Source organism: Eucalyptus grandis, chromosome 3 (assembly GCF_016545825.1).
Source record: "Eucalyptus grandis isolate ANBG69807.140 chromosome 3, ASM1654582v1, whole genome shotgun sequence".
NCBI classification, from domain to species: Eukaryota; Viridiplantae; Streptophyta; class Magnoliopsida; order Myrtales; family Myrtaceae; genus Eucalyptus; species Eucalyptus grandis.
The window spans coordinates 10,044,658-10,070,105 of record NC_052614.1 but is presented as its reverse complement, the minus strand read 5'-3'; the positions used below and the strand labels follow the sequence as shown (position 1 = coordinate 10,070,105).

The window sequence follows — 25,448 nt, the reverse complement described above, 5'->3', positions numbered from 1 at the left end:
TTGGAACGTCGCAATCACCTTACATGTCGCGCAATAATGCTCCAAACGAGCTGTTAAAACAATTTTTGCAATAGAGGACGAGCAACTAAGGAGAGCCATTTAGTAATTAACGAAAACAAAGTAAAGAAATGTGTAAAAATCCAACTGCGGATTCATTTTGACCAAGAAAGAAGCAGCACGTTCCACGAAGGGCTCGAAGGACGCGCACATTTTTTAGGTAAAGCCCACTTCCGAGTCTCTTTCTCAAGGATCTGCAAGATCGCAGCTTTTGAAGGCCTAGGATTTTGTCCGTCTCTTGGTGGTTCGCGCAACAAGAATCATCCCTAGCCACATTCATTTGGATATGATAAATAAACAAACTTGCCTCTGCATGCTCGAGACCTGATGCATGAATCGACTTCGTGGATGTTTTCTTTTGTCCGCTCTTGCGGAACATCCCCCCTTAGGTTGTCTTGGAATTCCAAGGTCGTTATAATAAGGGAAAGACGGAAGACGCGTACTGTTGTTGACCCTCAGTGCGACAATCATGTATTGGGGTCGAATGCTGCAAATCGGCGCTTGAATTCTTCCGCCAATTTGATCTCTTCTTCTTTGCTTAGCGCGCAATTCCTCCAATCAGCCTTATCTGCCACGTTCAACAAACCCGCCACCACCTGCACAGTTTCACAGGCATCATGTTACGTGCTTAGACTACAGTCCGCTAAATTTAAATTTCAAAAGTTGTCCAAGGCTTCAAGTTGAAAGACATTTTTGAAGACCACTTTGTCCAAATTATTGACATCCGTCACCGACCATACGTAGGGACAGAATTAATACCATATTCCATAACTGAAAAACCAAACTAAACTCAGAAGCAATAACTTAAGCCTAGATGAAAACCAGTCGAAGCAAATAGACTAAGAACGCCAGATAGATTACCTCACGTCCAAATTGAGCAGGAAAGTTCTCGTTGTCCTCCACTATATGGGATAGTACAGTTCCTTCAGGTAATTCCACATAAAAGAGACTAGATTTACCGTCAAACTCCGTTCTCAACATTTTTCTACCATCAGTGCCTAAATCAAGAGAAGCACAATATGAATACAATATATGCAGTTGAATCAACAGACAAAACAGTTTGTGTTCATTCAAAGAAAACCAGAACATTCTCATAAACCATCAATGCCTCAGCCACTCCCAGCATAGGTGACAAAAATCTCACACACGAGGCAGATCAATAAGTCAATATCAGAGCATTAATTTCTCACGCTGGGAGCTATATAGCACCAAAACACTGACAAGCAACTGTAAACTTTCAATTGTCCACTGTAGCCAATGACTCTATGCAGTAAAACATGAATAAGGAACTCTTATAGTGACTACTAGAGCAAAGGGAACATAAATTTGTTGTCTGGAAGCCCAAAAGGTGCATTATGGTATGATCTCAAGGATTAAGGACCATAGTCACTGAATTTTTTGTCCTATTATGGAACTCCAAAAAAAAGGAGAAATGACAAATTTAACTTACTCAAGGAGTTAAATTTAAATCCCAACTTCTCCGCAGCTAAACTAAATATGCTCTGAAGAGCAGCTGCTCTAGATGATGGAACAGGAACAGCCTGCAGGCAATGCAATCAAACTATTGAGAATAAGAAAGTGACTGGCTGGCACGTAGAGAGATAAAATGACAAGATGGATGAAGAAGATAAAGTAATACCATAAGCAACATGTTATAAATTTTCTTTGCACTATGACAATACCTGAAGATTAGCATGAGTCCCACGTTTGGAAACCCACTCAAAGAAAACAACTTCCTTCCGTTGGTTCTTATGATACAACTTCAGGCAGTTCTGGAATTTGTTAAGCTCTGTTTCATTTTCTGGAGGCAAAGAAAGAGTATTTGGTAGATGCTCAATAGGTATTATCAGCACGTGATCTTCAACTAATGGTCCCTTGGGCAGTGCACAGTAGTATCTTTCTCCTACACTGATGATCAGATGAGACTCCACATTGGGGCTCGATAAACAAAACCAGCATTCTTTTGACCTGAATTTCAATTACATACTGTGCTTAAAATGGATTCATAAGCAGTGATCGAAAATTTCATTCCACTAGAACCAATGTAAATTATTAGCAAAAAAAAACAATAGGAGCCCATTGAGGAAACTGACCTATTAACACTAGCAGCGCCTCTAGACCTATTTCCATTTCGAGAACCACTTTCCTCTTCCTCCTGCAAACTGTGCTTAAAGTTGCAGTCAGGACCCCTTTCACATTGCCCTTTGTTAAGAAAATCAAAACAAACCCCTCTTCGGTATTGCTCCCTTGCATCTAAATCATGTCGGAAGTTGCAGTTTTCACCTCGTGGACAAGACCCAGAAGACAAATACTTAAAGCATAGCCTATCACCGTCTCCAACTGCACGCTTCTGACGTTTTTGGGAAACATCGTATCTCCAATATTGTGCGTCATTAGTATCAGCAGCGGTCCTCTTTCCTGCTTCCTTTGCACCAGCAGTTTTCTCTACTGCTGTAAACGGAGACAAGGTTGTGTTGGGAGGTTTCATGCTAATCTCAGAGGAAGACATGGTAGATGCCGGAGTAGGAGAAAGTGCATGGATAAATTTCTGTGAGAAAAACAAGATTATGATGCACATGGACAGAATGGAAATTGGAAACACTAGTAGATAGACAAGAACAGAGAGATATTTATACTAAAAACAGTTTAGATAACAGATAACTTCAATATAGAGTAAGCTAGTCACAGAGAAGCATACTATTAACATATGAAAAGATCGTATCTACAACATAAAGTAAATACAGAAAGGGAGAACGGCCGCCATTCCATTACTTGTATGCATGAAAGCATGCCTTAGTGAACAAGTATCTCACTGCATGATAAACATTGAGGACAACCAAATAAAATGTTCATGTCTAACTCACTCTACATCCTACCTACCTAAAGTACTTGATAAACATAATTTAACTGGCAAGACATAAACTTAAGAAGCAACACCAAAATATGCTGATCTGCCAGGCGAAAACTAGAGTTACATGTTCCCAAATGTAAATGATCTATGACACAAAGTACAGAAGGGTAAGTGACCTGTTTTTCTTTGTTTCCAACAGGAGCAAGACCAATAAAGCGAGTGACATGAACAGCATCAGCATTAGAGTAAGGTTCACGTGCATAGAATACACCCATAGTGCCAGCAATATGGTAACTGTTTGGAATAGCAATCAAAACATCAGTCTTATGATACCAATCACAAATAGTTCATCTTCAACAAAGACATTCACAAAGTAAAAGAAATATTGCATACCGTGGTTTAATCTCTGCTACTATGTCCGCAATAGTAGAGTCGCTGCCAGATGCCTCGGATAATCCAGGAGGAACATCTGTCTTTGCAGCTCTATTAGTGATACCACTCGGCCACTCATTAGTGAAAGCCAATTAAGGAGGCCAACAAGCGTCACGCAGCTAAAAGTAAACCAAGATATGTCTAAATAAATGAAAAAGGACCAGCAAGGATATCTTAAGAATAAGTCGACAACTCCAGGTTCCTCAGCTAATGCTCGCAGGGCGTCAACATCATCTTGATTATATGTTCCGAATTGTTGAACATCCGAAGAGTGCCTACCAGATATGTAAGCCACAGATAACCCTAAACATAAGTACATCTAATCAGAGATAAATATACAAAAATCTTTTCCATAGTCACTGAAACATCACAACCCAATATGCAATTGAGCAAAAATGATTCCTTTCAAACAATCAAACAAGGCAGCAATGTCGAGAACCATTTATGAAGTCCAGCAAGCATAACAAATACCCATGAATTTGGCTATTACTTAGAACCAAGCAAATTCACCATCTTTCGCATATGACATGGATATTCTAAAAAGTTACACGTTACACCCCCTGTTTCCCATTATAAAGGAAGCTGAAACTCCACAAATGATTAGCCCCTGTACTCATATCCAAAAGCTGCCTCCAGCAGAAGTTGGTTTTACTAATTCTAGCAAAAACACGCAAAATGCATTCTACCGTAAGCCAGTTTTGTCGATTCTTCTTCCATATTATAGCCGTAGCCGAGGTATAGACATTAGTAAATTGCAATTCTCTAGCGTAATCAAATTCAAAAGTGAAGCTAATTGACATCGCAAAAGACACGAACATTACCATGAAGCGTGAACTTGCCACTCCTCTTCAGCCAATACAGATTCTCGCATATCTTCAGGCCGTCCATCTTAAACCCTAAGTTGGCGTGGCTCCTCGAAGCGGCCGACAGCACCTTGGGCGCCCCAATGCCGTAGTCGCCGACGAAGTAGGTCGGGAGAGGGACCGGCGACCGGCCCTCCGCGTAGTCCGCGAACTCCTCCAGCAGCTCCGGCGCGTCGGGGAAGAACTGGCCCACGCAGAGCAGCGCGTCGAAGGGGCCGGCCGATTTGTTCACCTGCGCCGCGGCGGGGGGAGCTCAAGAGAGGGGCGTAAAACCCTAGAGAAGCGCGGCACGAGAGATGCACAGAGATAAAGAGAGAGAGAGAGGTACCGAGGAGACGCGCTTGAAGAGCTGGTTGAGCCGGCCGCGGGCGTCGCCGCAGAGGAGTACTCTCGGAGGCGCCATTGATGCTTGGCGAAGAAGGAAGGCCGAGAAGGAGCTGGAGCAGCAGAAATGGCGGAGGAGGGAGCGAGAGGGTGGTGCGGGCGGAGCGAGGTTTGCTCTTTGCTGGGCTCTGATTTCGTGAGACGTGATTTGGGCCGAGTTAGACGTGTGGGCCTCCTGTGGAGTCCTGGGCCTGAATCCGATGGGCCTGTGTGTGGATGGATCCACGCCGCGTGACTCCGGAGAAGTTCGTGACGGAGTTGGAGGAGGAGTTTTAAGGGGATGTCTGTTTGCCACTGAGCGAACGCAAGAGGCCCATCAAAAATTGGAAGTATTATCTAAATTCCGTAAAATTATCGAAATGATCACATGTTAAATTACTTGCCTGCATATATATATATATATAGATATTGAGAAAGTTTGTTTCGAGTTAAAAGGAAAGTCAAGGTGCGTGATTCATACTACTTTAATTAAATAGACATCTAGGTACTTTCCACATAAGTTTTCTTCACCCCACTCTGAACTTTTGTCCTTTTTTCCTTCATTTTTTGATAAAGCCCATTGACAGGTGTGAACTCTCGAGCTCAAACTTTTGTTTACATGTGACGAAATTCATTTTTGAAGTGATTGAAAACCACGATCGCTCATGCCCAAAAAACGACAACAACAGAGGACCATGCTAGAGATGCACTTTGCTTTGTTTTGGAAACTTGGGAGGTGAGAAAAATTGTGGAATGGGAATAGAACAAAAGACGTATAAATTTATAAAGTTTTCCTCCATTAACTTCGTGCCATAAATAAAAATTTCATATTTTTAGATACCCACTTCCATTCATCCCTCTTTCCTTAACTTCTCAAATGGAGCTTAACCGGTTGCTCTACCGACTTCTTTTAACCCTTTTCAATTGTCTCAAAAAGAATCGAAATCTTTCACCCGTCATGACAATCATAATAACATACACGAGTAAGAAAAACTCTTAGACGCAAGTCACAAACCATAGGAAGGAAGATAGCAATTGGCTCCTTATGCACAAATCACTAGGCAGACGAACCATCACGTTCCGACAACGATCATCTAAGCTAATGAAGTACTAAACAAACATTGCAGCCGCGAATGTCCCTTTCTCCTTTTTACGACCAAACCACTTTGGGCGGAGTGTTCAATTTACCAAAGTCGCGCATTCTTATCGACAAATCCCACTGTTCATGACAGAGAGCTGCCTTCTGTCGCATCCGCTGCTCTTTCTTCCGGAACTCTCCATAATTAGCTTCGTCGTAAAAACAAAAGGGGGGTCCAGCTGGAGCACTCAGCATCAACATTCCAGTTCCAGTCGCTGGCGTCATCGTGCCCGTCACTGCCGGGCCGTGCCTTGCGTTTTGGAAGATAATGATTGGGATCGCAAGTCGTTTGATCGATGGGGATTGCAAGAGACCACTGGACGCGTGTCTTTTGTCCGCACATCGGTGGATAGCGACTTTGATTCCTTTATGCCTCTTGGATTCTCGGAATCGCTCGTGCGATCGTTGAAAACGTGAAACTAGGACTTTGAATTTCGACTTGAGATTTTACCCGATTTCTAGGCAAATTCGAAGACATACGTATTAATCCGGTATTGCTTTATATTCCTTCTCCAATCATGCGAAGGAGACTGAGTTTCAAATCCACAATAGTGACTTCTATTATCGATTAGTATTACGTTTATCCATACATGACTAGTCCTCCTTAATTGGGAGACGTGGTTCGTAAGTTTTTATTTGAGTTTCGACGCACGGTTAATAATAATTATGTAAATAAAATTTTTCCTTATATGTTATTTATTTCGTGAAAAACATTTTTAGAAAAAAAAAATTCGTGTTTTTTGGCTTTTGGATTCTCAGGAAAATGAGTCTATAGATAGTCAATAAAAACCTATGTTTAAATTTAAGAAAATTATATCCTCTCTAAAAAATATGAAATCATTTTTCAATATATAAATTACTCATTAACGTTTGAACTAAAAACTCTGTGTTTGAACACAAGAACCCCAAAACTTGTTTCTAGGCCCCTTAGCAACCCAAGCTTGAGTCCATCATGGTGGGGCTGGAGATCCCAACGAACAAGTCCATTTAGGCCAGGCGTGAGACCTGCACTTGTGCTCAATTCCCCACAAGTCTGTGCTTAGATCATTGGCACCCACCCCTGAGTCCATTGATGCCAAGCTTAGGACCCCCATGCTCGTGATCAGGTTTTGGCACTCATGCCGAGGTCCATTAAGGTCAAATTCAAACACTAGCAATGGGATCTCAATGCCCATGACTGTTTCCTAAGCCATCCACATGTATATCAATAACGTTCGGATAATGCATATCTATTTAAGAAATCAAAATAAAATTTCCTATTATTCTTCGGTTCAATTTTCAGATTTCAGTTGAATATAGAAAATTGTTACAATTTTTTCTGAGACACAGTGGTGGCCCGCGTGGACTCATCAGTCTCCGGAGTACGAGAAAGTTTTCGGGGGCAGACGCGCGTAAAGACAAGGGCCCGTTCGTTGCAGCCCTGGTCCACTCCTTTTTCTACTCTCAGCAACATTTCACATTTAATGTTCACACACTGTCTTACCAACCCACACAAGAAGATGCTTTTTCTCGTCCACAAAATCGATGCGACAATTGGGTTCGTTAATCTTTCCCAATCAATCAAGTTTCCATCTTTCTGTCTTTTCAGAAAGGGTTCCATGTTTAAGGTGGGATTCCACTTCCTTTCTATGCATTTCATTTCGTTTCGGTGCCATTTAATTTTCTTCTCAATTTACTTTCCATCGGATAGGAATCGGTAGGATCCAAATTCAACCGAAGCCTTGTTCATATGCTCTGTGCTCGAGCATGAAGCCGTCGGGTTGTGTCCAAGAGTCTGGAAGTTTGGTCGCCTCGATGCACGTTCGCAGATCGATTCTCACCAACAAAATCGTGCAATTCGTAAGGGGGATGTGCAGCAATTTTATCTCCAAGTAACAAGACCAAAAGGCAAAAGTCTGCAAACTTGAAATATTTAGGTTTTTCGTAGAAAAAATTACACAAATGATCTCCGAAATTTGACTCAACGCAATCTTTGAACTTTTGCTGCATATTCTTTTTAATCATTAGATTATATTAAAATGTTCAATGTTATTCTTCAATTAATTCAAGTTCATGGACAATATTGACTAAATTGAGTGTGTACACAAATTAATGAATTATACTAAAAACATTAAAACTTCATGAGCTATATTGCTCATTGAACTAAAATCAGATATTACATTACACATCGGACCAAAATTTAAAGACAGTCTGCATAATTATTCCTTTTCCTCAAAAGGCAGTCTGCATCATTATTCCTTTTTCTTAAAAGGCCAAAGGAGTGTTCATGGTGCAAATGATAACTGTTTATTTTGAAGGGCTTGACCGTCGAGTCTTCGTCTCAAGGAATCATTTGATTTGTTGCCACTGAAATAACCACGCGAGTCATATTGATGTGTCCTTTTTCCACTTCATCCATAATAAAACAAAGGGTTATATATATAGTAAAAGTTTTAAAATTTATTACGAAAGTACAGTTGAATCCTAAAATTTACGAAAGATATAATTAAGTCATAAAATTTGTCAAATTAGTACAATCAAGTCATTAAGTTAACTTCATCTATTTAAATTAATAGAAAATACTAATGTAATGTTTTGAATATTTTTCTTTTCTAGATGACGATGACGTAGCTAAAGCATAGGGCACAACATTAAAATGGCATCATTTTGGATTAAATTATAATTTTTTAAAACCAAAATATTAATTGAATAGAATAAATATATAAAAAAAAATACAAAAAAAGGAGCAACAACAAGAGCGTGCCGTCGCTAGAAAGGGCTATTAGGGTCTTAATGAGGGGAAGCGAGGGTTGCCAAGGCCTTAGTAAGGGCCGATGATCCTCGCCAACTGCGAGCAAGGGTTTGGCGACCCTTGGCTAGTTGTAGTAGCTTTTGGCAAGGGTCACCAATCAATCCAAATGCACGCCGTTCATATATGAATACTTTCAACCTAAGTTTTCTTCAGCGCATTTGATATTTCATCCTTTTTCCTTTATTTTTTGATAAAGCCCATTCACAGGTGAGTTCTTGAGCTCAACCTTCTTAATTACATGCAACAAAATCATTTTTGGAGCGGATTGAAAACCACGATCACTAACGCCCAAATAAAATAAAATAAAATAACACACAAGAAACAATCATGCCGGCTAGAGATGCACTTTGCTTTGTTTGGAAGCCTGGGAAGTGAAGGAAAATTGAGGAATGGGGATACAAAATAAGCATAAATTTAAAACTTTTCCTCCATCACCTTCCACTTTGGTAACCAAAAAGCCGGCGCGAATCAGAAAAAAGGAAGACTAACCGCCGTTGTTCGGACAATGATGTCCTAAAAGCTCTATAGAATGGAAGAAACATTGCTGTCGCTATGTGCTATGTCGCCTTCTCTACATCGAGATCAAAACCATTTTGGGATGGGAAATGGACCTTTCTAAATCATCCAAGTTACCATTTTCATCGGCAAATCCTCCGTTCATGATAACAGCTGTTTCCGTCACATCTGCTGCTCTTCCTTCCGGTCTTCCTTCCGGCCTCTCTTCTAACCTTCCGTCGTAAAAAAGAAGGGTTGATATTATAAAAAAATCTTAAATTAATATATCTTGGATAAATTGATCCTTCCGCTAAGTTCTGTTGAATTCTACCATCAAATTATTGAGTCAGATGACATGTAATAATTAATTGGTATATTAATTTGGAGTTTTGCTCTCCATTTATCATTGGTATATTAGCTTGTGATTTTTCTTAATATTAATCAAATTTTAACGAAAATTAATGAAAAGTAAATTTGTCATAAACATATCAATTTAAGATTTTTGATATTCAAAAAATTTATTTAGAATAAATTTATCCTAAATATATCCATTTAGGATTTTCGTTAATATTAATCCTAAAAACAATTACGGTGGTTCCGCCATGGCCATCATCCCGAATATTCTGGTCCTGCGCGTCACCGATGCGTCTTGAATTTTTGATAGATAATGATTGCGACTGATGATCGTTTGATTACGGGGATTACGGGGATTTTTTTTTTTTTTTTTTTTTTGGACGAAAAAGCTGCATTTCATTTCAACTTAAAGAGATAACGTAGAACAAGATCCCCTCTGGGATTCAGAACAAAGAAGACTAAACAGAGGCTGTGGTGGACTCGACACCCAATTGTTCGGGAGGTTATGGTTGAGCTGGGCTTTAACCACCCAATCAGCGATTTTGTTTTGTTCCCTAAAGCAATGGGTAATGTTTATGTGGGGTAAAGAAGCCAGAGAAGCCCGGCCCATTTGGATTTGTGCGGCAATGTCCCATGGATTACGGGGATTGCGGGGATCGCTTTGACGCGTGTCCATCGTCCACGTCGGTGTGGATCGCAGCTTTGATTTTTATGCCTCCTCGATTTCTCGGAATCACTACTGCGAGCGTTGAAAATGTGAAGCCAGGACTTCGAATTTCGAGTTCAGATTAGCCCGACTTCTAGACAAAATTCGACACGTATGCATCATTAATCTGGTATTATTTCATTATGCATTTGCTCTCCGATTATGCGAGGGATTACCTATCTGAGTTGAGGCCTGACCTCGAGGGGTCGCATTGGGGTAAAATCTCGCATCTACGGGAAGGTGACCTTTACTAATTTGTCTTAATTTGGAGGTGTCGCTCGTTAGTTTTCGCTAGAGTTTTGAAGCATAGTCGACTTGTTTTAGTAAAATCTAAAAGGTCTGGAAATAGAATTTCTCCGGTTGTTTTGCGAAAATCATTTTTCTCATTTTTCGACATTTGATTCGCTTAAGAAAATGAGTTAGCGCAAAATGTTTCTTCGTTAATGGAAAATCTACACTAAAATTCAAGAATGCTTTTCTCCTTTAAAATATATGAAATCATTTTTTTAAATATGACTAGATTTCGACGTTTGGACCAAATATTCTACTTGAGCATAGAAATCTCAAAGCTTTTTCCTAGCCTCTTGGTAGCCCGAGCATAAGACCCCTTCACCAAGGCCCAAGTCCAATGTGGTCGAGCTTGAGATCTCAATACCCATACTGGGTCCATTGAGATTAGGCTCGAGACCCCAAAACTCATGCTCATGTCCTAGTGCGCACGCTAATGCCTAAGTCCATCAATGTTGAGATTGGGACCCCAATGCTCGTGCTTAGGTCTCCAATGCTTGCACCCAGATCCATTGATAATACATTTGAGATCCCCATGCTCATACCCTAGTCCTAAAACTTACACTCGATCCATTAATGTAAGGCTCCGACACTTGTGCCAAGATCCTAAGCCTCATCTTAATAGACCCCAGCGAAGGGGTTAGGGCTCAAGCATGGGTTCCTCCTTGATGGACCCAAGCATAACCAACGAGGTCCTAGGTGTAGGGGTTTGGGGTTCGACTTGGATGGACTCGGGCACGAGTGGGAATTGGGCATTGGCATTGGGTCTCGAGTCTAGCCTTAACGGACCCAAGCTCGGGAATGAACATGGGAGTGAGTATTGTGCTTTGGGGCTTGGATTTCATGGACCCAAACTCGGCCTCTATGGATTCGGGCTAGGGAGACAAGGAGTTGAGCACGAGCATCGAGCTCTCGAGCACGGTTTCTGTGGACCCTAGATCGGTGCAAGTGCTCCTACCCAGGAACTCGATGCCCATGCCTATTTCCTTAGTTGTTTATGTGCATAATACTCATGCTTGAATAATATATATTTATTTAGGAAAATCAAGTCAAATCTTATTCGCTAAATGATTCTTAGTTTAATTTTAAATTTCAGTCAAACATCAGAATGATATATTGCCATTTTTCTAGAGAGTGAATTCTAAAAAAATATTTTACTGAAATGTCATTTTCTTTGGGAAATAAATGGTTCTAAATTCAAAGGGCGGTGGCTGTCAAATTTGAAGGAAACAGGGATGTTGCGGGCCACAGCGGCTATAAGACGCCATGGAGGCCCATGTAGCTTTGTCAGTATTCGGTGCACGATAATTTTGGGGATACGCAGAAGAGGACAAGGGCCTGTCAGTTGATGGATGGTGGCCACTCCAAGCATTGATTCCACTCCCTCTTTCCTTCATCGACCTTTCAGATTTTATGTCCACATATTATCTATCTACCGGCACAAAATGCTAATAATCCCCATCTACAAAATCGATGCAACGATTTCTTGGTTCATTAAATTTGCCAATCAAGTTTCGTCTTCTTCTTTTTTTAATCCCTTCATGAAAGGGTTATTAGAATTCACGGTCCACCAAAGTCTCTTTCGTATTCCTTTTCCTTTCGATACGTCCTCATTTCGGTACATTTTTATTTTCTCACAATTTACTTTTCACTAAGTAGAAATTCGTCGAATCCCGCACTCCATTGAAGTCTCGTTCGTACGCTTTTGTGATCGAGCATGAAACCGCAGCGTGGCTTCCCAGCGTTTGGAAGTTTGATCGCCTCGATTAGAGTGCACATTGAATTCCGTTGGCCTCTCTTTGGCACGTTTGCATATTGATTCTTGCCTTCAAAACCATAGCAAATTTAGCTCCAAGATAATGACATCAAAGTGCAAAAGTTTGAAAACTTATAAAATTACACAAATGATTCTCAAACTTTATTTAATATGTAACGTAATTCATGAAATTTTAATTTGTTCAATATAATATATAAACTTTAATCTAATGTGCAATGTAATTCTTTAAACTTTTAATATATTCATTATGATTATTGAACTTTCAATAATATTCAATTTGATCCCCGAACTATATAAAAATATTCAACATTCTTTTTATATTAATTTAAGTTCGGGGTCAATATCGAACATTAGGACAAGATTAATTTAAAGACTAAATTGAATATTTGTAAAAAAAAATCAACCATCAAAAATTAAATATATGAAAATTTTAGAAACTAGGTTAAAGTTTGGAGACTGAACGGAATGAATTAAAAATTCAAATAATATATTACGTGTTATGTTAAAATTGAGAGATAGTTTGTGTAATTATTCCTTCTTTGTTTTTTATTCGATGGGCCGGACTAGATTTCACTGTTCAAATGATGTCACGTCGCTATGTAGGGCTTGACTCAACCGTCGAAGTCTTCGTCTAAAGAAAAGGTTTGATTTTTCACAACCTAAAATATCCCACGTGGCTGACACCGATGTGACCTTTTTCCTTTCCCACAATAGTAAAACGAAAAATCGAAGCAAATTCCCGGAGGCGGACGGCCAAACCCAGGTATCATCATCGCTCCTCCGGCCCCAGCATAAATACGTCTCGGCAGCCTCCGCATCTCCTCCACCATCATCTCCAAAAACCATCTCCCTCTCTCCCTCTCTATCCAGACGAAACCCTAGAAAATCCAGAAGCGCAGCGGCGAAGAAGGAGGTGCGGAAAAGTAACGGTGTTCCGAGGCCATGTGGGCTTTCATGGAGGGCTGGCTCACCCCCAGCTCCCTCTTCATCGTCCTCAACATCGTGATCGGCACCATCGTCCTCACCTCCCGCCTCACCTCCTCCCCCCCGAAGCCGCGCCCCCATTACCACGACCATCTCGGCCCCGACCACTCCCCCCCGCTCGCCCGCGCTCCTTCCTTCCTCGAGCGCGTCAGGTCCATCGACTTCTCCCTCTACAAGTTCGGCCACCACGGCGGCGGATACCCCGAGCTGGAGCCGGAGCCGGCGCACGCCCGGTACGAGCCGCACTCTTACCCGGATCACGGTTACGCCGCCCATGTCGACGCGCCCCCGCTCGCCCGCGCCCCGTCCTTCGTCGAACGGTTCAAGGCCATCAACTTCTCCCTCCACAACTACAAGTACGACCACCCCGCTGGCTATCCCGAACCCGACCCCCTCCCCGTCCAAGGCTCGCCGTACCCGGAGCCGCAGTTCTCCCACCCAGCCGATCCGCCGCCTCTCGCCCGTGCGCCTTCCCTCGTCGACCGGCTCAAGTCCTTCGACTTCTCTCTCTACAAGTACCAAGCGCCGAGCTACGACCAGCCGCAAGCCGACCACGACGAGCGTCCGTCGGGACCGGAGTACGCGGACGGAGCCGAGCCGCCCCGGCTCGCCCGCGCCCCGTCTCTCCTCGGGCGCGTCAAGTCCATCAAGTTCTCTTCGTTCTACAGATCGAGCGAGCCCGACCCGGATGAGGACGCGCCTCACCACCTCGGAGTCGACTCCGATTCCGTAGACCACGACTGGGTCCCCTACGCCGACGCGGGCCGGGCCCGTCAGGACCATCAAGTGAGGAGGGTCAGGTCAGACCCGAAGACGACCACCCCCGGCGAGGGTCCGGCGCGGCGGCTCCCCGCCAAGATGAAGAAGTCAGCCAGCGAGAGGTCGGCAGTCGGGCAGTTCGAGGACGAGGAGGAGGACCATGTGGAACGCCGGAGGCCCAAGACAGCGAGGGAGGGCAGGAAAAAGAGCGGCACCGCGGCGGCGCCGGCGCCCGAGGAAGAAGACGAGATCGACGCGAAAGCCGACGCCTTCATCAACCGGTTCAAGCGGGACCTGAAGCTGGAGAGGCTCGACTCGATCATGCGCCTCAAGGAGATGCTGAGCAGGGGCGCTTCGTGAGGGAGAAAGAGAGAGAGAGCGGGATGCCCGGTTCCGCCCCGCCACCTCCCTCCTCGGCGGAGCCTCCCGCTCGCGTCGGAGCGCGGGCATCGCCGTCATTTCGCTGTCCTTGATGGTCAAGCATAGGGAATGACGCTAAAGAAATGCAGTTTGGAACGAACAGGTGAGAAGATTGCTTCCTTTTTTCCCCCTTTTTTTCCCTGGCTCGAAGCTGATGGGCTCAGGGGCATTTCTGTAATTTCGCGAGGCGGATTAAGTTTCGGTTCAACTAAAAAATAGTTTTTTTTTTGGTTTCGAGTAACGTGCAGTGGCATTAAAGTGTTTTTTTTTTGGGGGGAGGGGGATGTAATTATTGAATCTTTGATATTAATGTGAATTATAATTGAAGAGTTTGACTTTTGGTATGGGAAGTCATTAATAAACAGCGAACGTGCTATCTGTCTGTATGTATGTAGCGAGCACGTGTGTGAGCAGATGATTCGTTCTTGGTTTTGCATGGACCGACCCGAACTGAAGTCGGGGGGTTTCTCACGTGGATGTCGCTGATTTGGTTCTTGCATCTCAAGCATTATCCGAGGTCGGCCAAAAGCGGCATGCCGTGTTGGACCGTAATCGATCCCTGTTTAGGTCTAGTGTTGAGAAAGGGGATGATTAGTAAAATAAGCCATAAATTCGTACGGATGCAGTTTTATAGACATTTTAATTTGACTTTATCAGTACTAAGCATTTTATCAATCTGGGCAGGGTTGGCTGATGACTCTCACTTACCTTAGGCAAAACAATAAATAAAAAAAAACGAAAGAAATAAAGGTAAAAAAAAGGAAAAAATTAAAAAGTTATTCACCTTAGTATTGATTGTGCTATATAAGACAACCCATTCTAGGTCAATGATTTTCAACCAATTGACCATATTAACATTTTAAGATGTTTAGAACTTAATAAGTCAATGGAAAGATTTATGATTGAATTGACATTTGTATTGTGATTTCTTTTTTCTAATAAAAGCGTGAAGTTCATAGGAAAGGGTTAGATGTATCATATTAGTTGATGTATTATTATGGTCTGGCGAACTTTAATTGACCTATTATTTTATTTTTTTAGTTTCCGTTCGTTGGGTTTTGTATGCACTTCCGTCTCTCCCTCTATCGTTGTGAGTTTAGTCTCACTATTTATCAAGTAGAAAAGTTAAAGAGGAAATTAAAACAATATATACAAATGAACGGAAGAGTGATTTTTGTAATATTTCTTTTGGAGAACGAGGGGAACGAGCTCAGCGCCATGGGAAATAAATCGATTTAAATTATCATTACATTCAAGAGACAAATAAATCAAAAGATGGAAATTGAGAAAAAAAAAATTCTTCTAGACTGATTTTTTTTTTTTTTTTTTTTTTTTTTTTTTTTTTGAACAGGTTCTTGACTGATTTCGTTCGATGGAAAGATTGGCTGTGTCCCCAACAAAAATACTTTGGTACCCTTCATCCGCTTCACATTTTTTCACCCATACAAGACGAACAATTTTTAAATTATCTTCCTTTTTTTCGATTCTTTGTCATGGATCCTTTTGTTTGGAGATACGGCCAAAATAAATATAAAAAAAATAAAGGAAAAACAAGGAATCCTGATCATAATATAAAAAGAAGATTGCGAGCGAACATCAAATATATCTTTGTATTCCCGTGAGTCAACATCAAACTCTTATGACCGAAAAAAATAATAATTCAAACTCTGCTTCTTCTTCTTCTTCTTTTTTTTTTTTTTTTTTCCTGTGTGGGTACAAAGGGCTAGAAGCCAAAGGAAAATCCAAACTAATCTGCTGTCCGTTCTTGTAATACATCCCAAATTGTGGCCGTTCGATTCGATTCAGCAAAAGGATTCCGCTTCGTTGTACTCCTGTCCTTGTTCCTTAACAACTCTATAACCAACAACGAATCCACTTCAACTACGAGCATCTTCGAAGGTCGAGCAGTATAGAGCCCAAAATTCCGCTTTGGTGGAAGAGCATATATGCCAATGCCCACCAAACTTGTGCAGCCTCCAATCCATTTTCTTCCTCCATCTCTGAACATACCACCAGCTCTGGCAGCACCCAGGTTGCCTTTGGTGGCCCTGTCAGTGTTGAGTTTTAACACACTCCTTCGCCAGCAAGTTAACTCAGCATCTCCCCTCGATGAAGTTCTATGTTTCTTTCGGAAATGCTGACCTGCAGTGAGGTAGAGATGACCCAGTGACGAGGAATTTGGTGACGACACCAGCAAGTTGTAAAGGGAAATAATGGGTGGAGCTGAGAATCCACTAAGATTAAAGGTACTTTAACATGAGAATCATGTCATCGGTTCTTTTCCAATGCAAAGGTTCTGTCACTTTTAATTGATAAACTAATGAAATCGTGACATACTTGGAAGGCATCCTCCTCACCTCCCACCACTGCTGACTCCCCTCTCCCAGCTCCACAGCTTTTTCCCGTTGAAAAGCAACAAAGACAAGAGTTCCTATTTGGAGAAGACAGTAACTTCAATTGAATAAGGGAATGCTTCACATTCACGACAAACCGATTTTTCCTTCTTGTCATCTAGCATAAAACAATGAGAAGAAGGCTGCCTGAAATTTGTGTTTCTGTAAGATTACAATGGAGAATGCTTATCATTCTTCCTTATTTGCTGCACCAAATGTATGCCTAAAAAATTATCCAGCACATTTAGCCGAATGAATGAAATTTGTTGCCATCAACTAAAAGAATATGAATAAATGTCACTGTCAAAGAGTCCCGAACCATATTTCCATTTCTTCCTTATTCACTGCCCCAAATGTTTGCCCAAAAAATTATCCAGGCACCTGTACCTGAACGAATGAAATTTGTTGCCATCAACTAAGAGAATATGAATAGATGTCACTGTCAAAGAGCCCCGAACCATATCTCCATTTGTTGCAAGGAATCCTCTGAATTGCCATCCCCGCCCAACTTTTTTACTTCATCCATCAAGCCTTCCAGTACAGGGTATATATCTTCGCAGAGTGGGTGGGAACGGTCTTCAGCATTAAAAGAATGAACCTGGTTTTGGACCTCAATCCAACTCCAGCCAGGGACCTTCCTCACCCCTCTCTCCCTCATAAGTCTTTTCACCCTGGCATGATCACCCCATTTTTTAAGGCGTCCATACATGTCCGAGAGCAGAACATAAGTGCTATGTTCTTCGGGCTCTAACTCAAGTAGTCGATTCCCGACTTGGCAAGCCAATTCCATGTTCCCGCTACTCCTACAAGCACCCAATAAAGTCCTCCACACCATCGTATCAGGTTGAAACGGCATCAAATCCACCAAGGACTTAGCCTCATTCACAAGCCCAGCACGCCCAAAAAGATCAATCGCACAAGCATAGTTTTCCATTCTTGGAGGAATGCCATAATCTGTTTCCATTGATAATAGAAACCCATAGCCCTCTTCAACCAAACCAATGTGGCTACAAGCAGTCAGGACTGCGACAAAGGTGATGTGATCAAGCTTTATTCTCCTTGCTCTCATCAAATGGAAAAGATCAAGTGCATCATTTCCTAGGCCATGTTGTGCATAGGCAAAGATAATCGCATTCCAAGTGACTGAGCTGCTTTGGAAGGTCTCTTCGAAAGAGTTTCTAGCATCTTTAATAATGCCACACTTAGAGTACATAAAGATCAGTGCACTGCCAACATATTCATTTGACTCAAAGCCAAACTTAAGTGCCAATGCATGAACTTGTTGGCCCAAAATGAGAGTTGCTAAATCAGAGCAAGACTTGAGAACTGCTGAAAGAGCATAATGATCAATCTCAGTATCCAAAGATCTCATCTGAGCACAAAGTTCCAATGCATCTTCACTTAACCCAACTTGGGAGTATCCGGTCAACATGGAATTCCAAGAAACCCGGTCCTTGGATTGCATTGATTCGAAGACACGAATAGCATCATCCATGGATCCATTACCCAATTTGATATACATAGCTATAAATGCATTTGAGATTGGTAATGATCGCTCCAGACCTCTTTTAATTGCCAAAGCATGGAGGGACTTTCCCAGATTTTTACGTGCTTCTTCAAAACAAGCACTTATGACACTTGTGTAAGTGTAAAAATCCGGTTCAATGCCCAGCCACTGCATATCAATAAAAAGCCTAAAGGCAGAATCTTCTTCACCATGCACAAGGTAAGCAGCTAGCATTGAATTCCATGTCACTATATCTCTAAAGACAATGCTATCAAACAGTTTCTTAGCATCTTCAATGGAGCCACACTCTGAGTATGAACTGACTGCAGCATTACAAACATTAATTTTCCATTCTAGACCACGCTTCATAATTTTGGCATGGATCTGTGCAGTTAGCTTGAAAAACTGATGGTCGTTGAGCAATGTCAAGAGAGGAGCGAAGGTCCCATCATCTGGCTTAACACCCTCATGCTCCATGCTATCAAAAAGCCAAAATGCGGTCTCTCTGTCACCGCTCTGTGCAAATCCACTGATAAGCGCATTCCACGAGACAGAGTTACGTTGCGGCATGTGTTGGAGCACGACGTACGCATCCTCAACCCTCTCGCACTTAGCATACATGTCCAAAAGAGCACTTCCTGCATAAACATTCCTGCCATATCCGTGCTTGAAAATCAAGCAATGCAACTGCTGTCCAAGATCAAGCCTACCTGCACTAGCTACTCCTTTTAGCATACTGGAAAAAGTATAAGCATCCACTTCTAGTCCACATTGTCTCATGGACTCCAGAAAATCCCATGCTCTCTCCAGCTTACCACTATTAACATAACCAGAAATCATGGTGTTCCAGGAGACTGCATCTCTTTCGCGCATTCGGTCGAACAGTTGGTGGGCAACCCAGATTTCTCCACATTTTGTATACCCTCTTAATATATTATTGGCATTATAGAGATCACTCAAGGTTCCTCCTACGGTTGCTTGACAATGGGCTATCAGAGCCTTGCTTAGAGCAGACCCTTTGTTCTCGACTAGGGAATGGAGCGCCCTCATCAACAAGCAACCGCTACTCCCTGCAACTTTCGCTGCTCCTACACATTCGCAGCCCCCGATATTTTAGAAAGGCGAGATTTTTAGTGATGCCCGTTTCTCGAAAACGATCGTTTTCGCAAAGGGCTGAGCCTGAGGTATTCTCCTTCCTCATCAAGGAAGCCCGACACTGCTATCGACTTGCCTTCGGCAGAACCTGGGCTTTTCACGTTTGATCGTGCCTTGAAGCTCTTCCTCTCTCGATCTCGCGAAACAGGGGCGGGGAGATGTGATTTGTCTACGGCGGGCAAGGGAGAAAGAGCGGCAAAAGATGGACGTATGAACTGAAGGAGACGTGCAAATGGATTGGGGACTGGGGGAAGACATCCTATTTCATGTTTTTAAGAAATGGACCTTTAATCACGCACGTGAATATATATTTGCATGATTGCCATGTGGAATAATTCATTTACAAAATTAACTTCAAACACAAGTTTTGTTTGGACAAACGTCACAAAAAATTTCAAACAAAATCAATGTCCTCAATATTTTCTTTGTGTCGTCAAAAAAATCAAACTGATTTTAATTTCATACATATATTTTCGATATAATTCTTTATATGAATGACATTCAAAATTGCACGTGACATTTAATGTAATATTAGTAATGTTTTTTAGGATAGCTGGTATTGATGTGATGCCACGTGAATGCTATATAAAAAAATTAAAAGAAAAAGAAAAGGAAAGAAAGAATTTGAACTAGACAGGAGAGATCTGGGAAACGTGGTTGTTGAGCTCATGGCCCTAGATCGGGGTAATCTCCACCACGCTGCTCATGCTTGACTCCATTTGGGCCAAGCTTCGCTTGGTGTTGAGCTCCACTAGTCGCGCAGGGAGCCCGAACTTAAATTTGAGAGTCGAGCTCGACCCGAGAGTAATGATTGACTTCTTCCATGAAATCGAGCCTAAAGAGTGTGGAAAGGCTCGGATGGAGAGAAAATGAATAAGGCTATGATGGGTTGGCAGGGTTACAATACCTTCAATGAAGGTTGTTGGGAGTGTAGAGCAGATCGTTAAAAGAAAGCTTAAGTCCAAGTTTGTCAATATGTCTAGTTGAATTCATCTTTACTCAAAGCTTATACCAATAAGTTATGGATCAATTATAATATATTAATTACTCCACATTACATTACTTGTTCAATGTGGGATTTTTTAACACAACCTACACATGCACTCCAACAAAGTTTGTAGTCATGAGTTGCGGCGGCAAGACCTTTGCTAACCTTGGATTAGAGGCACAAGCTCCACATCTGAGGTTGCACGGAGGTCAGCCGTGATCTCAAATGGAGGCTAATAGGAATTAACAAAAAAAGAAAAAACAACACAAGTTTATACCCCATAATTAAAATGTACGAGCAAGTCAATGAGAAGTGTTAGATTCTTGATTCGGACTCACAAGAATCGATAATTGGTAGATGTGGATTGCAATGAACCAAACAAGAAAAATATAAAATGGGTTAAGCATGATTTTGCCACGTGGCAATCACGTTAGTACCGTTTGTTTTTTTATTGTTCACATAATCATGAACCAAACAAGAAAGATTTTTAATGATGATTTTTGTCGGAATCATGACAAAATGTATATGTATCAGATAGTATGAGTTTGAGATTTTTAGTGGTTTAGCAAAAAGTTTGAGAGATTGATAAAGAAAGAACAAAAGGAGCACTTCCAAATTGCAATTCTAATTCAATTGTAACAAAGAAAGAACAGAAAGAGCACTTCCAAATTCCAATGAGAACACCAGCCCCCGCCCCCCGGGGCTAACGCAGCCCGACATTCTCCGTTCCATCACATCCCCCTTTCTGAAGTTTTGCTTTGGCTCCTCAGGTTTAAAAGATGCACGAACCAATTCTGCGGATTACCCGGTTTCTTGCGTTTCGCTCGTGATCGTCACGGCAGGATCGCCATTCCGTGGCTTGGATGCGCAGAAGAAATCGAAGGGCGCGATGCTGGTCAGTCCTTCTTCAGTCGCCGATCGGTAATTGAGTCCTTGATAATTCTTGCGACTCGAGTCGTGCAGAGTAGTGGCCTACATGCACCAAAAGGACGACGATTGAACGAGTCCCTCTCGCAAATATCATCGTCGAGATTAGTTAATAATGCTTAGGCTTACCGGGCTTGACCGAATCACGTCGTAGAAACTCCCGCTGCTGCGCCCATTCGAGGAAAACGGCAGCGGCAGCGGAGGGAATTCATTATATCCTTGTCATAGCCTCTTCAGTTCCCAGTCTCTCTGCCGAAGCAAAGACAGGCGACGATTCGCGTCTTCGAGCTGCTTCTCGCAGGAGCGTATCTCCCACCTCAATCTCCGAGCGACCCCGAGACATCCGTGCACGGGATCGCGTCTCCTGATGTTACCCTCCATGAGTATCGACTTGGCAGCTTGTTTTCTCATCTCGGGGTCGACCGCGCGTATGATGCCATGCATGTTGCTCACGCCGAAGTGCCGCTGTGCGTTCTGGAACTCGTCGTACCGGCTCGCCGGGAAGAGGTCGGCGACTTCGCAGCTTCCGTTGCACCTCTTCTTTTGGTGTCTACACGGTGCGCATGCTTTGGAAGTTGCAGGCATAGCTTCCCGATTCATTAGAATTTGAGAGATTGGAAGTAAGAGAAACTATAGCAAAGGAACACTTATTTTATTTTATTTTTTAAATTTTATAGAGGGGTTTAAATTGAAATAAAAGTCAGATTTTTAAGAGTAGATTGCTCGCTGAATTTGGACAACTAGTGTTTAGGAGGGTGGATTTTGCTTGCCCTAAATGAAACCTAGGTCATTAATTAATTGCTAAAGTCACAAAGCTCCTCGGTATCTCTTCTACCTTTTTTTTTTTTGGTGGACAAGAAGAAATTCTATTTATATCATAACTGATGAGGATCCAGCAGCACCCAAGAGTGGGGCGTCATTACATAATAGGGCCCAAAGAGCTCGGGGTGGAGAAGAAAGTCAATGAGGTGGTAATGTTTTTTTTCCTTTGCTCGCGTGCAGCCTAGTCTGCAACAGCATTTGTCGTTCTTGGATAGGAAAGAAGGCCCATCAACAGTAAGTTCGTCCAAACATCATGTGCATCCCAGTTGAAAGGTGCGTTCACGAACCACTTTTGGGGAAAGTTTTTAGAAAAATGTAAAGGCTTTTGAGTTAAAAGTGCTTTTCAAAATGCAAATTGTATTTGGTAAATTGTACTTGGAAAGCCCTTTGTAAAGTACTTTGAGCAAAATAGTATTTGGGGAATTATATTTACAAATGAGTTTTGTGGTAAAAAAAAATTATCAAAAGAAAAAAAAAAAAAAAGGACCGGCAAGGGTGGCGGCCACCGGCGACCTCCGGTGACCTTGGATTTGGGGAGGTGAGGTCGCGCAACGCCGCCTCGACCTCCAAATGACCTAGATCCGGGGGTCGAGGTCGTGGGAGGACCTCACCACCTTGGATCTGGGTCGCGGCGGGGTCGCCCGACCTCGGACCTGGGGTGGCGAGGTCACGGGAGGTTGCGCAACGTCGCCGCGACCCAAATCCGGAGGTGGCAAGGTCGCGTGACCCAGATCTGGTCGTCGCTCGAGCCTCCAGCACCAGATCTGGTCTTGACCAGACCTGCGACCAAATGGGTTGCATGACCCCGGCGAGCTCTGTGCGGAGGTCGCGGTGTGGCGATGACGGTCGCTAGCAACCGCATCTGGTCACAACCAAATCTGCGATTCGCGGAGGTCACCCGACTCTCCGACGACGATTGCCTAGGTCGCGGCGTCTCTCTAGTAGTCGCCGGCCTGAAGAAGATGAACAGTGTTCATACAAGGGCATGCACCTGGAAAAACAAAAAATTCATGAGGACAATTTCAAAATAAAAAAAAAAAACAATGTCACGTGGATGTGGAGAAAATTCGAAAGCCCTGCCCTGGTCCCTCACTTACCTTGGGCTTTTAGCCTTACAAACGTTTGCTTTCCCATTAAGAGACTTTGAAAATTGTTTTCTAAACACCAATTTTTTGGCCCAATGGGCTTTTGATGCCCAAAGCTCCTTCGAAAGATTCTCCCAAACGCACCAAGTCTTCCGTGTACTTTAGAGAGTTGACCAAGCTTTGACAGTCAGACCGTATCTCTTCTACATTAGTAAGCGAATCTATTAGGAAAGCCTATGCTGGATACTTAATAGCATGATAATTATGAGTTGTTCTCCAAAGGACGAAAGCAGGAATTAGAATCTCGATATAATTTACTTGTGATGCCGAAAATAATTTAAGTACCAAATTTCAGATTGATGTTTCATTTTCCTCCAACCATTCAAATTAATTTCGTCATATGGTTTAAGTTACTAAGTATTTGATCTTTCGTTGCATACTTAAATTACTTGAAACTCGGAACCAAACCGTCGTTTTGGATCGGGTTTTGTATGATTTGGGTCTCGGTCCAGGTAACAAACAAATATATGTATCATTTGCGTTCGGTTCAAGATGAAATCAATTTGTAGCAAAAAGAATGATTTCAATATTAGCAACAATATTGGTCATAAAATTTTCAGCCAAATTCTTGTTATTTTTAACAGGTGTTTTATAAACCATGTAACACCAATTGCCAGCATGGTGCTTTCCAAAGGTGTTGTTAACCATACAATATTATAAGATACCATCCTACTTGTGAATAACATTATCTTTTATTGTTATTCTCTAATAATTACATCATGCTTCAAATTTGTTAATGGTTCTTGAGTACATGAACTTAATTGGTAAAATATGAAAATATTTAAGACTTAATTATAAAATTAAAAAGTTTAAAATTAAATTTTTAATATTGTAATAAATTTATCATTTTTTGGACAATTTTTCCCCTAGACCATCAAACGCTATCTCCATATATATTTTCACGGCTAATTTAGAGAGAATTTCACAAGTGAAAAGGAAAACGGAAAAAGCAAAACAGGCACTACGTAAGAAAACATTTTTGTCGATTTCGAGGGTACATCTAGAACAATACGCGTGAAGGTCCTGGTCTGACTTTCTGAATTGCAGTTGCTCAACCACCACCCTAGGGCTAAAGAGAATCGAAGGGAAACTTCGAAAACAAGAAATCACATCCTGTGTCTTCGTTTGGCCAAAAGTAAGGAAAGTCAAAAAAATAAATTATAAATTTATTACTTTAATTTCAATTTAATTATAAACATTTTAATTTGATTAATTTAATCTTAAACCTTTTATATTGGTATCAATTTAGTCTATCCTATCAATTTAAATTGAAAATCGCTAACAGAAATGTAAGTGTCTTACGTGGTATCACCGGTGCTAGTGTCAAATTTTTAATAATATTTGAACAATTCATTTTGCTTTTGCTTCTTTTTTTCTTATTTTTTTCTTTCTTCCCCCCCCCCTCCCCCAATTATTTTGGCTAGTGAAGGTTGTGGCCCTTACCCATAGCTGGCATTATTGCCTCGCTTGTAGTTGGCGAGGGCTCAATGACCCTTGCCCAGGGCCTTCGAGGCCATGCTAGCCAAAATGAAGATAATGATCTAAAAAAATTAAAATAGTATTTACAAATGTCTACATTAATATCGGTCGTGCCATGTAGGATGTCAGTGTTCATGATAGCGAATTCCGGCCTAGGTTGACGAGATTGATATAATTGATAATAAATTTAAAATGTTTAGAACTAAGTTGGCCTAATGAAAATGTTTTGGACTGAATTTGTATCAATACATTAGGTTTAAGATTTTATTGGTATTTTTTCCAAAAAGATTATCCTAATAGATTCATACACAAGTTCAAATGTACGCATGCCCCTCACGCTAAGCTAGAAGAGTTCGTGTAAACAAGGGTTTTTGCTTCGAACAAAGAAAAAAAAGATTTTATTGTATAGTGACTATTTAGCTTCAAACCTTTTAATTGTGCTAATTTAATCATGACATTTTGACGATTCACTAATTTAGTTCTTAATATTTCAATTGTACCAATTTAATCCAAAACCTTTTGACCGATTACCAATTTAATCATACACTTTTTTACGGTTTGTCAATGTAATCATTACGGTTAATTTTAACGAGAAATCATTGACATAGATGTCAGCTGACTTATACAGTGTGACTGGCACTAACGTAAACAATTTTTATATATATTTTTCGAGTTCTTCTAATTTTTTATTTTTATTTTTCCTCTCTATTTTTTTCATCTTTTATTTTCCTTAACATGTGGTCGCCACTCGCCA

At 41.6% G+C, this 25,448-nt stretch overlaps 4 protein-coding genes across 7 annotated transcripts; 1 reads left to right on the top strand and 3 right to left on the bottom strand.

The window, feature by feature from the left end:
* Positions 1-4,679, bottom strand: LOC104436483 (zinc finger CCCH domain-containing protein 64). 2 transcript variants are annotated; one of them, XM_010049267.3, is made up of 10 exons: positions 4,532-4,679; positions 4,162-4,435; positions 3,514-3,643; positions 3,302-3,421; positions 3,085-3,202; positions 2,151-2,605; positions 1,740-2,025; positions 1,508-1,598; positions 919-1,055; positions 1-653 (listed from the first exon to the last, which is right to left on the bottom strand). In XM_010049267.3, the coding sequence occupies exons 1-10, from the start codon at positions 4,604-4,606 to the stop codon at positions 525-527; spliced, it is 1,815 nt and encodes a 604-aa protein (XP_010047569.2). In that variant the 5' UTR covers positions 4,607-4,679; the 3' UTR covers positions 1-524. The 2 variants fall into 2 exon arrangements, with proteins under 2 accessions (XP_010047569.2, XP_010047570.2); XM_010049268.3 differs by lacking the exon at positions 4,532-4,679 and having other exon boundaries at positions 3,514-3,615; positions 4,162-4,348.
* An 8,378-nt stretch (positions 4,680-13,057) lies between these two features.
* On the top strand, positions 13,058-14,218 carry LOC104439020 (pathogen-associated molecular patterns-induced protein A70). Its single transcript, XM_010052155.2, has one exon. It carries the CDS (start codon positions 13,058-13,060, stop codon positions 14,216-14,218), a length of 1,161 nt encoding a protein of 386 aa, XP_010050457.2.
* Positions 14,219-15,896: 1,678 nt separating this feature from the next.
* On the bottom strand, positions 15,897-19,587 carry LOC104436480 (putative pentatricopeptide repeat-containing protein At3g25970). Of its 3 annotated transcripts, XM_039308422.1 has the most exons (3): positions 17,059-19,587; positions 16,616-16,709; positions 15,897-16,420 (listed from the first exon to the last, which is right to left on the bottom strand). In XM_039308422.1, exon 1 carries the CDS (start codon positions 19,226-19,228, stop codon positions 17,114-17,116), a length of 2,115 nt encoding a protein of 704 aa, XP_039164356.1. In that variant the 5' UTR covers positions 19,229-19,587; the 3' UTR covers positions 15,897-16,420; positions 16,616-16,709; positions 17,059-17,113. The 3 variants fall into 3 exon arrangements, with proteins under 3 accessions (XP_039164356.1, XP_039164354.1, XP_039164355.1); XM_039308420.1 differs by having other exon boundaries at positions 16,616-19,587; XM_039308421.1 differs by having other exon boundaries at positions 15,897-16,709.
* Positions 19,588-21,470: 1,883 nt separating this feature from the next.
* Positions 21,471-21,833, bottom strand: LOC104439019 (LOB domain-containing protein 27-like). Its single transcript, XM_010052154.2, has one exon. It carries the CDS (start codon positions 21,831-21,833, stop codon positions 21,471-21,473), a length of 363 nt encoding a protein of 120 aa, XP_010050456.2.
* Positions 21,834-25,448: the final 3,615 nt, after the last annotated feature.